The 12,193-nt window shown below is 41.5% G+C and overlaps 1 protein-coding gene across 1 annotated transcript in view; it reads right to left on the minus strand.

Annotated features, from left to right (window-relative positions):
• CEP112 (centrosomal protein 112) overlaps positions 1-12,193 on the minus strand; it is a 276,604-nt gene that overhangs the window by 105,317 nt on the left and 159,094 nt on the right. Inside the window, exon 21 of the mRNA XM_070934742.1 lies at positions 11,857-12,087. Within this exon, the coding sequence (XP_070790843.1) occupies positions 11,857-12,087 (231 nt within the window). The remainder of the gene's footprint in view (positions 1-11,856; positions 12,088-12,193) is intronic.

The following is a 12,193-nucleotide window of genomic DNA, read 5'->3' on the forward strand; positions in this document are numbered from 1 at the left end:
GAACATGCTGTTTGGAAACAGCAAGACCCTGCCTAGAGTGATTAGTAGAACAGATGTTACAAGATCACTCTAATGATAGGAGATCTTGTCTTGGTAGTGTTTAACCTGAGCTTATAACCTCTAGACACTGGCTCAGAACTTCAACAGAATCTCCAATTCAGCCCAAGTAGCAACATAGAACTGGATGTCATTAGCATATTGATGACACCCTACTTTGAACAGTGAAAAATCTCTCCCAGCAGTTTCATGTGGATCTCAAATAACATGGGGAAGAGCACTAAAATATTCTCCATCATCACTAAGTGGAGACTTTAATGTACAAAACTGGTAGTTCCAACCCCTTCAAGTGATTCAGAAGATATTAGGGTCAGGGTGGATTTGATTTAAATCAAACTGATTTAAATCACGATTTAAATCACGATTTAAATCACTAGTCAGTAAGGCTTGATTTAAATCATAGTTTTCTACATAAAGACTAATTCTTGCTGGTATAACTTTAATATGCAAGTAGATGAAGATTTTTAGAATAACAACTTTTCATATTAGTTTTTTTATCCCCAGTTTAATAGGTTAATCATTCATAATTGGACAACTTTTCTGGTGTACTTAGGAAGGAGAAAAATAATCATTACCTTAATAATAACAATTTAAATAGATTTATTCAACTGAAATAATAACATTACAGCATATGTTATTTGCTTAAACAAACATCCATGTTTGTTAACTAATTTGGCTAAACAAAATATATATATTTTAAGAAACTTAGACTGTCAGCCCAGCCTACACATGAAAAACTTAAATACTCTCCTCTGTAGCTCACTCGTCATCTTCATCTTCTTCTTTGTTCATAATCTGGAAAAGAAAAACAAGCTTTCCTGCTTTATCGGGTCCCAAACGATTTCTCAATTTAGAATGAATGAGTCCAAAGGAAGAGATATTCTTTCAACACCTGCAGAAGAAGCTACTGCTGTTAAAAGTGAAATCATTACTTGAACAGTCTCTAAATCCAAGTGCTTAAGTGACTTCCACCAGTTCACTGGTGTGACTTTCTTTAAAATATCTTCAGCAAACATATATTTCTTGAATGGTTCCCCCTTAGCTTTGAAGTTTATTATAGTTGGCATTACAGATGGATGATTGCTGGATACCCATGTCATAGTTAACTCCTTTTCCTCAGCACTTAAGTTTTGACCCTGATGCTGGATATTGACAATATTTGCCAAAAAATGAGCTGGAGACAGTACTTGTCCCATTTGTTTTTTTAATGCTTGTAATTTAATTCTGTCCATGTGTAATTCTGTTTTTAAGTGTTCACTCAGTTCCTTCCAAATTTCAACAGCATCAGCAATAAAACAGCTATTTTTCTGTATTTTGTTTAAAGCTTCAGAGATGGGTCTCAGGATGCTCAGCATATGTTCAACATTTCTCTTAAGCCCAACGTTGAGGATTTTGGCCGTGACAGTGCCATCTATTTTATCTCAATTTTCTTCACAAACTGTCATCAGAATAGGCCAGTTCTTGATATACTGCTCAAAACAGTCCACCACAGAGTTCCATCTAACATCTTGTGGGTGCGTTAGCTTGGTTCCACCCATCCTTTTCAGAGCTGCTGCAGCAAAATGATTGTTACGGAAGTATTTAGCAATTTCAACAACATTAGTCTTTATTTCTGGAACACTTAAGTCTTTGGCTAAGAGGTGCAGCAAATGAGCACTGCAACCATATGTTATTAGCTTTGTATTCCCTTCCTGCTCTTCTAAATTTCTTCTCATCTTGGATACATTTGCAGCATTGTCTGTGACCAAACTGAGTACTAGACATTTGAATTTTTGTTCACATGTTATTATAGCTTTTACTGCCACTTATTGTAAGTATTCTGCTGTGTGTGCATTTCCTGACGTATCAATTGTTTGTGCAAGGAAGACTTTCCCTTCTTCTGTTGTTATACAAGCACATACAATAGGATCATTGTGGACATTACTCCACCCATCAATACTTAGGTTAACAATTCTACCCTCCAGAGCTGTTGCACATTGCTCCATTTCTCTGTCATACACTTTATCCAGCAGTTTCCCTGCAACATCTGCTCTGCTGGGTGGACTGTATCCTGGTCTCAGTGACTGAACCATATTAATGAAATGTGGGTTCTCAGTCAGACGGAAAGAAGAGTTCGTTGCATAAACAAACTGGGCAATTTTTTCATCAATTAACTCTTTTTCTAATCTGCTAGTTTTTATCACAAATTTATCTATGGTGGTTCCAGGAGGGAAGGGTTTTTTTCTTTCTTTTAGGTGATAGTGATATGTGGCTGTGGATGTCTGATGATGATGATGCTAATGAAGCACTATCCTGGATAGATAACTCTGAAACTGTAGAACAGGAGGATGGTGATCTTGAAGGTGGATAGTTTCCAGAATCCATGAATTCCCCTAAACAAAAAAGTCAATGCTGTTATTTTATTGTTTATACAATTTCTGCTTATTGTACACAGCACTGCCCCAAAAGGAATATTTGCTTTTCTTCATAACTGTACCAAATGACAGTAACATGCAGTAATAATAAGAAATATAATTTTGCTCAAACATGACAGTTCAAGGCAGTCTTTAGAAATATGATTCAATAAAAATGTTTACCAACCTGAAGATCCTGCCTGTTCAAATGTGTTTCTTTGGTCATCTTCATCACAGCACTTCTCATGATGTTGCCTCATTCGGGCCACCAGGCCTTGCATTTCTTCGTTGCAGTGTTTGCAGTTTGCACGCATGCCTGCCTTACCGATAGGTAAAGGAACTTCATTAAAATATTGCCAAACTGGGTCTCTTTTACGGCCTACTGCCATTATAGTTTTTTTCCTCCAAGGAAAGAATGTGATAAACCTCAGGTCATACACACAAAACGATCCAAAGACTTGTCTGTCTGTGGCTGTGCAGTATTGTGCTCAGAAAGTTTCACTTTCATTTTGTACTGCTTGTCTGCTTGCCCCTTCCTCCTCACACTTAGTTTCACTTTCTTCTTCTGCAGATCTATTCCACTCCAAACAATCAGAAAAATATTGTTTCTATTCTATTCACTGAACTTCTTGAAACTTAGCACTGAAGGGGTTGATTCTGTATTCATAGGTTTGTAGAACAATAGGATTAAGGTCTTTTTCTCAACTCATGTTATAACATTTTTGCTGTGAAGAAGAGGCATGTGATCTCTGCTGAGTCAAATTCAGTTTTGAGAACTGAAAAAGTAACCAAGCATCTGTGATAATATCTTGTAGGCAGAGAAACTGCCCAATAATCTTACAAAAACCTCTGGAAGAGCATGACATTGTGAATGGATTAATGGAATTTATTTACCAAAAAAATTAAACATATGCAGCCTTATTCTACATAATTAAAAAACTAATCTTTATTTCATGATGGAATAACCTTTGGATGGTAATATATTTTCCTCAAAAAGCATTTTATTTAAAAAAATCCGATTTAAATAAAAAAAAATCCGATTTAAATCAAAAAAATCTGATTTTTTGATTTTTTAAAAAAAATCATTGATTTTTATCCACCCTGATTAGGGTCAATATTACATATTAGATCAAGGGATGCAGTTCCATCATCAAAGTTTCAACCAAAGTAATTGACTAGAACAGGGGTCAGCAACCTGTGGCTCTGGAGCCGCATGTGGCTCTTTCACCTCTCTGCTGTGGCTCCGTCACTCAAAATATCTGTCACAACCACCGATGTGTGACACCAACCGGCATGTGATTTATTGAGCTTTTCAACCCCCGGTAGGCCAACCATGGATAAATCCAAGAAAAGAAAAGTTTCAGAAGAAAACAGAACATTTAATTCAACTACATATGCTAGTTTTGTGGCCACTCAAGAAATAGTCAGGCACGGGAAGGGTTTTCTGACTCCCGGTATTTTCTTTTCTGTGGGAAATGGGTCCAGATGGCTCTTTGAGTGTTTAAGGATGCAGACCCCTGGACTAGAACAAAAAACAAATGCTGTTTCTGCCCCATAACCAGCTCTGAATCCTGACTGGAAAGGATCCAGATATTCCATTCTTTTGTAGCTGACCAGCTGCCATTTGTTAATTTTCTTCACAATGAATTGCCCACCAAATTGTCCGAGCATTCCCTCTCTGGAAACATCTGGATCCATAAGGCAACCAAGAATGCTTGAAAATGTTCATGGCTGTTGTGAAACTGCAATTTGAAAAGGAAGGGATCTCACAACAGTTGCAGAAGGTATAGAAAATGGCACTGAAGGACAGCAGAGGGAATCATTACCAAGGCAATGATGAGACAAGTCTGCCTTGAGCCCATTCCAAGTAAAAAACTTTTTAAAAAAGGCCCCTTCCTAATTCACACAAAGATAAAGGAGAAGCACATTCATATTTGCAAGATACTATTATAATATCTGTTCTAGTAACAGTAATTTTTGGAGGCAAATGATATTTGTTTCTTCATTCAGTCTACCTTATGTAATTGAGACAATAGCAAAGGAAAGATGTTAAAGTTCTAATATTTATTTATTTTATTTATTTACACAAATTTATATGCCACCCTTCTCCCTAAGGACTCAGGACGGCAAACACAGGTTAAAACATACAATAATAAAAGAAAAAGTAATTAAAACCAATTTAAAACAGCGACAATAAATAATAAAACCCAGGAATCAGAATCAACCCATTTTAGAAACAGCCAAATCTTTAGGTCTCGACGGAAGGAGCGGAGGTCAGGCGCCGTCCAAAGCTCGGTGGGTAACTCATTCCAGAGGGCAGGAGCGCCCACAGAGAACGCTCTACCCCTGGACGTCACCAGCCGACATTGTCTGGTTGACGGTACCCTGAGGAGGGCAGCCCTGTGTGAGCAGACAGGACGGTGGGAGGCGGGTAGGAGATGATCCTGCAAATACCCCGGACCTAAGCCATGTAGGGCTTTAAAGGTAAGTACCAGCACCTTGAAGCGGATCCAGAGGACCACTGGTAGCCAGTGTAGCTCACGTAGGAGAGGTGTTACACGGGAGCTCCCGTAACCACCTGCGCGACCGCATTCTGGACCAGCTGGAGCCTCCGGGTGCACCTCAAGTGCAGCCCCATGTAGAGGGAGTTGCAGTAATCCAAGCGAGAAGTAACCAGGGCATGAGTGACTGTGTGAAGGGCATCTCGGTCTAGGAAAGGGCACAACTGGCGCACCAAGCGAACCTGGGCAAAAGCCCCCCTGGTCATGGCTGTAAGATGGTCTTCCAGAGACAGCCGGGAATCCAGGAGGACACTTAAGTTGTGGGTCCTTTCAACGGGAGCAAGCACCTCCCCCCCCCATCAAAAGTGATGGGACTTCTAGAGCACGAGATGCTGGCATCCACAGCCACTCAGTCTTGGAGGGGTTGAGTCTGAGCCTGTTCCTACCCATCCAGGTCCATACCGCCTCCAGGAAGTGGGACATCACGGAAAGGGCATCCCTGGGGTGGAGATATATAACTGAGTATCATCAGCGTATTGATGATACCTCACCCCGCAATGATCTCACCCAGCGGCTTCATATAGATGTTAAACAGTAGGGGGGAGAGAACCGACCCCTGAAGCACCCCACAGGTTAGGTACCTCGGGGCGGACATCTGCCATCCCCCCGCCCATACAAACTGCCAATGACCTGAGAGGTAGGAGGAGAACCACTGTAGAACAGTGCCTCCTACCCCCAACCCGTTGCAGTAAGATACCATGGTCGATGGTATCGAAAGCCGCTGAGAGGTCAAGTAGGACCAGGATGGAGGAACAACCTCCATCCCGGGACCACCAGAGATCATTCACCAGAGCGACCAATGCCGTTTCCGTGCTGTGCCCACACCGGAACCCTGATTGGTACGGGTCTAGGAAATCTGTTTCCTCCAGGAACTATGGGAGCTGTTGCACCACCACGGACTCAACAACCTTCGCTATGAAGCAAAGGTTAGAGACAGGCCAATAGTTATTAAGTGAGTCTGGATCCAGGGCAGGCTTCTTGAGGAGGGGTCGAACCACCGCCTCCTTAAGAGAGGCAGGGACGACCCCCTCCCTCAAAGAAGTGTTGACAATAGCCTGGATCCAGTCTCCAGTCACCTCCCGGGCAGCCGAAACAAGCCAGGAGGGACACGGATCCAACAAACACATGGAGGCACCCAGTCTACCCACAATCCTGTCCACTTCATTGACGGAGACAGGGTCAAACTCAACCCAGATATTACTCCCAACACTTGCCCATCTCCTGGATGGATTCTGCCCAGAGTCCAATCCGATCCGGATCTCTGCAATTTTATCTTGCAGAAACTGTACAAAATCCTCAGCTCTTCCCTGTAAGGGGTCTTCCCTCGCTCCCTGATTGAGGAGAGAGCGGGTCACTCTAAACAGGGCTGCTGGGCGGTTTTTTGCAGATGTAATGAGAGCGGCGAAATGATCCCGTTTCGCCGCTTCCATCGCCACAAGATAAGACCTAATATAGGTTCTTAACTGTGTTCGATCAGATTCAGATCGGGAGGATCTCCAACACTCCTCTAGGCGTCTTTTCCGACGCTTCATTTCCCAGAGTTCCATGGAGAACCAAGGAGCCACCCGGGACCTGCGTCGGATCAGAGGCCGCAAAGGTGCGATTCGGTCCAAGACCCCAGCAGCCGCCCGTTCCCAGGATGCTACCAGTGCCTCAGTCCAATCGCGAGATTGGGAAGCAGGGAATGTCCCAAACTCCGTCAGGAATCTCTCAGGATCAATCAGGCACCTGGGGCAGAACCATTTTACTGGTTCCGCCTCCCAGCGGCAGGGGTTGGCAGACTGAAAGTCCAGTCAAAGGAGGGAATGGTCGGTTCATGACAGAGGGGCAATGGACAGTTCCCCCCTACCCGGCCATTTATCCACTGCCCAGAAAGAAAAATGAGGTCAAGTGTGTGTCCACCCCTATGAGTTGGGCCCTGAATCACCTGAGTCAGGTCCATGGCCGCCATGGAGGCCATGAACTCCCGAGCCATCTCAGATGTCTCGCCAATCGATGGCAGATTGAAATCTCCCACAACCAGGAGGCTGGGGAGTTCCACTGCCACTTCAGCCAAGACATCGAGCAGTCCGGGCAGGGCAGTGGCCACACAGCTGGGAGATAGGTATGTGACCAACAAACCTGACTGAACTCCAGGGTCCCACTTCAATAGGAGAGATTCACACCCGCTGATCTGAGGGACAGTGACCTCCCTAGGACTAAGACTTTCTCTAATAACCACCGCCACCCCCCCCACCCCTTCCCTGGCATCACGGCTGGTGCAGTACACGAAAGCCTGGGGGGGCATAAATCAGAGAGGCACTCCCCCCTCTTGCCCCAGCCAGGTCTGCGTAATACAAGTCAAGTCCGCGCCCTCCTCATCAATAAGATCTTGTACGAGGGGGGCCTTATTCGCTACAGACCTGGCATTCACATACACCAGCCGGAGTCCAGGGTTCCCTGCTCTCGCACCCCCAGGGAAGCAGGATGAGCAGTGAGAGCGGGAACGCACCACCGCCTGGATATAGCGGATGCAGTGTCCCCTCCTCCTGCTCCCATCTCCTCCTCTAATATGTTCAAATTTGATCTCATCCGTCAAATGAATTGAAGATAGCCCTTAACTCCATCCCTGCAGTACCCCAAATCCCTAAAGCCGTGAGGGCGAACCTATGGCACATGTGCCCAAAGTGGCACGCGGAACCATGTCGCCGGGCACACATGACGTTGCCTGTTCCTCTTCCGGGTTTCTGATATGCATGCATGTGCGACTATCAGCTGGCTTTTTTGCATGCAGCAGTGCCGGAAACTAGAAGAGCTGGTCTTCCGTTTTTCTGCATGAGCATGTGCGCTGACCAGCTGATCATCGCATGCACATGCAGACGCACACCAGAAACCTGGAATAGTAGTTGGCTGAATCTGGAGGTTCAGTAACTGAAACCGGAAGTTCATTTTCGGGCGCACACATGCGCCCTGGGCAGCTCCTTTTCTGGGTTGTGGCCCACAAACGCGCATGCTCCCTTTTCGGCACTCAGTGCCAAAAAGGTTCACCATCAATACCTGGTCATATAATCAAAATCTGCAAATTTATTTTTGCAGCATTTTCTTTTAAAAAAACAAAAACAAAAACACACCACAATTTACCTCACCAGATAATGAGTCTTATCTTCTTGACTGGCTTCCTGCCACCTTTAAAGAAAAAAGAAGTCAAACACTGCTGGCATCATGAAAAGGCTGCTGACCTCACTCTAGAAGTTTCTTCAAGTAACATCTGAAACTGACTGGCCCTTTCTCTCTTGAGAAATCCATCCCCCCAAATAATGCTATTGACAATGGTTGCTTGTGTAAAGCACTAGATTTTTATGGTAACCTATATCATTGCTTCTTTTATTCTTACTCTTCGTAGCATTATTTTTGCCCTGAAAAACCACAATCCCATTCTACAAAATCAACATAAATACTGATTAGATATTCTGTGCACAGAATCCATAACCCTAAGCACAGCAATACTGCAATCCCTAATTGCAGCGGATTGCCACTTGTTTACTGTGCGCACATGCAGTGTGCACCAAAAGCACACTTTGCACGGAAAAAGGAGGCTTGGGAAGGTAAGTAGAAGAGCAAAGGGGGGAACAGCTGTGTTGTGTGATTTAGCTTCGCTAGAAAGCAGAATTTCCTGCTTTCTAGTGAATATAAACAGCGCGGCACAACTGAGCATCAGAAATATCGGTTCAGATGACCGGTAGCTTTTTTTTACTACTGGTTCGCCTGAACCGGTGCAAACTGGTAGCATTTCACCCCTGCTTAATTATTAATGACTTTGGCTAATTTTTTTCAGATAGTTTTAAGCAGAGGAATAGAAGTGGTTTGTATCTCGGAGGCTTCCATTTTCCATTTCCTATTCTTAAATCCCACCATCCTAGTTAAAAATACAAGCAAAGAAAAAAAAATTAAAAAAAGAAATCACTCATGTCCCTTCTGGTAATATCACAGCATCATAAAATAGTCTTGTGTAGCCTTCAGAAGATTGGAAAACTGAGCAGCAGCCTCTGACATTTCAAACATTACATATCTCAAATAAAGCAGACTTTAGCCCAACAGCCCAAATAAAGCACACTTTAGCCCAACAGAATCATCTACCAAGCTTCTTAAGATGGAAAATGTTTTCTATATCCAATAAGTATCATACAGATTTCATGTTATGTTTCTTCAAATTACATGTACTGCTGTAGACTACAACTGGTCTACTTGCCATATAAAGTTCCTGGAAAATCTGATTCTGTTTCTGGAGATATAGGCAAACAGTTAAAGTTTTCAGTTGGCATTAGTTATTATTATAGTTCTGCTTCCTTTAACAAAAAAAGATCAGTTACTTTTAAAAAGAAAATATACCATAATAAAATAGCATAACTTTAATTTGGAAAACTTACCTTTTCCCATTAATGTGTTTCAAATTTTAAAAGATCTGGGGGGGGGGGGGAGGAAATGTGATTCAAATTCAGCTTTTAAGCAAAAATGACAGTGTCATCATGAGTTAATATTAATCCTTTAATTAAGAATTTCAAAGATTTAAATATTTTCTCTGACCTTGGCTTTAAATAATTATGCTAAGTGCGGATTTCTTTAAATTCCAAAAAGATTCTGAATTGTTGATCATAGTTATGTAATAGTTTCAAGCTGGCAGATTTCCAACATAAGCTGTTTAAAATTAGAGACGAAGAATATGATACCCGCAAATGAAATGTCAGTTTCCCAAATGCTGTTCCAACTCTGTATGCTAATTGTTCCATTTGGTTGCCGTATTTCATCTTGCAATAAATTATAGATGGTACTTTAATATATGCTAAAGCATTTAAACACCTGGATGTCAACTAATGTAGATAAGTATTTTGAGAAGTTCCTTTGTAGTCTAACATCAAGTATTTAAGCACCATCAAAAAGGAATTTCGCCAAAGCAATGGGAAAACAAGCCAAACCAAAGCCTTAGATGTAAAGTAAAATGAAGGTTTATTTTATCAGGAGCAGTATTTTGCTTCATTTATATGCTGTACCATTTCAGAAACCTAGTAATATTGTTTAATACTCTATGTATGTTGGTACATTAATAGGACATATATTCAAGTTCCTGATTTAAAAAGTGTTAATGTAATCATATCAAACAAAGAAAAACAAAGATAGTAAATAAAACATACACAAGAAAGTATTTCCCTTCTAAGGTATGTCAAGACTAAACTTGAATATTCAAGTTCACAAGAACACAATTTCATAATACCTGATTCTGGCCCAGACTCCCTGGTTTTTCATTTGAACCAAGACAAGCAAGTTCAATTGACTGCAATTATGAGAAAAGAAAATGCTGGGCAGAGAGTGTAAAAATCAGGATAAATAGGAAGGCACTGAATTGATAGGATCTCTGGTACCCTGTTAATAATAATATACATAGTTGCTAAGTCCCTATGCTTATTTATTTATTTTATTAAATGCATATTGTCTCCCTCTCACTACGCAAAATGACTCTAGCAGCTTAAAATAGAGTAAAAATAGAGATATTGGAGCCTTGGTAGTACAGTGGTTTAATGCACCCTGTAATTAACACAGCTGCCTGCAATTTCTGCAGGTTTGAATCTTACCAGGCTCAAGGTTGACTCAGCCTTCCATCCTTTCTAAGGTAGGTTAAATGAGGACCCAGTTTGTGGGGGCAATAAGCTGACTTTGTATAAATATACAAAAGTATGAAGGCTATTGCTTAACGCATTGTAAGCCGCCCTGAGTCTCCGGAGAAGGGCGGCATATAAATCAAATAAAAATAAAAAAATAAAATAAAATAAATAAATATAAAAACAATGATAAACATAAAAGCAGAATAAAATTGTAAAAGATTAAATACAGACTAAAAATGATGGGGTCAGCGCAGAGCAGAGGTGGTGCATTCTCTATCACTGCACCAACCATCTACAAGCCTACAGTTTCTGATCATCTGCTGATCAAGGATTCCAAAGAGAAAAATCATATAACTTTCAGTTTCCTCTTTTGCAAAAGAGGAAAAAAAAATTTTAACCACTCTTAATCTTTACTCCAGTGCAGGAGTGTCTAGAAGAACTTTAAATAACTTGGAAAGGCAAAGTCAGAATTAACTTTTAAATTTAATGAGAAAATCTGCAGAGTGCATCCACAACTCAGTACCACAAATTCTTATAGTCTATCTTAAACTTCCCTTTTTATTAATTTGAAATACCATATTTTTTGGACTATAAGACGCACCAGAGTATAAAATGCACCAAGATTTTGAAGAGGTAAACAAGAAAAAAAAGTTTTTGCCCTCCCCAGCTCCCAGAAGCACTCTGCAGGCCTCTCAAACCCTCTGTGCATCGCGTTTTTCAAAAAAATGGGCCCATTTTTCCCCAAAACGGGATGCGCAGAGAGTTTGGGAGGCCTGCAGAGTCTCCTGGGGGCTGGGGAGGGCAAAACGCTGTTTTTGCGAAAAAAGTCGGCCTGTTTTTGGCCTCCCAAATCCCCCCCACGTTGCCCTACTCTGCCTCAATGCCAATGAAAACCGGGCCATCTCAAACAACTACTTTCCTTCACACATGTGCAGATATCCAGAGAAGTGAAGTGACATGGCTACTCTGTTGTTCTAAAGTAGAGTAGCTCTTTGTGTTATAGTTTTGATTTGAAAGCATGCTTTGCTAGAGGCTTCAATAAAGAACCCCTTCTAAAATCTATACAGGATTGGTTTATGTGCATTGTGCAGAATGAAGATAGTAACATGCTGTTCACATTTCCCAGACTTACTTCAATACTGTGTTAGTTCCACATTAATTTTAATATCCCCGAATTGCAATATCTTAATCAGATATTTTTATTCTTACCTTTTCCAGTGCCATCTCCTTTTCTGCAGTATTAGTCTTTTTCAGGTCTAGAATCATTTTTTCTGACTCAGCTTTCTTTTTGTTCATGGCAGTCTCATGATCTCGAGCAGCTCTTTGCTTTTCTTCTTCCCGAAGAAGACTAAGTTCTACCAATTGCTGTTTTCTTTGAGTATTCACCTGAATCAGCTCTTCCCTCAGAGTGTGGATCTGGGCTTCCATGTCACAGATGATCTTTAAAATAACAATACCACCAATCAACAAGAACAAATACTTAATTTTTATACACACACACACACACACACACACACACACACAAAGTTTGCATCAGTTAGAATAG

This window comes from Pituophis catenifer, unplaced genomic scaffold (genome assembly GCF_029215685.1).
Source record: "Pituophis catenifer annectens isolate HBS135680 unplaced genomic scaffold, rPitCat1.0.hap2 SCAF_2, whole genome shotgun sequence".
Taxonomy (NCBI): domain Eukaryota; kingdom Metazoa; phylum Chordata; class Lepidosauria; order Squamata; family Colubridae; genus Pituophis; species Pituophis catenifer.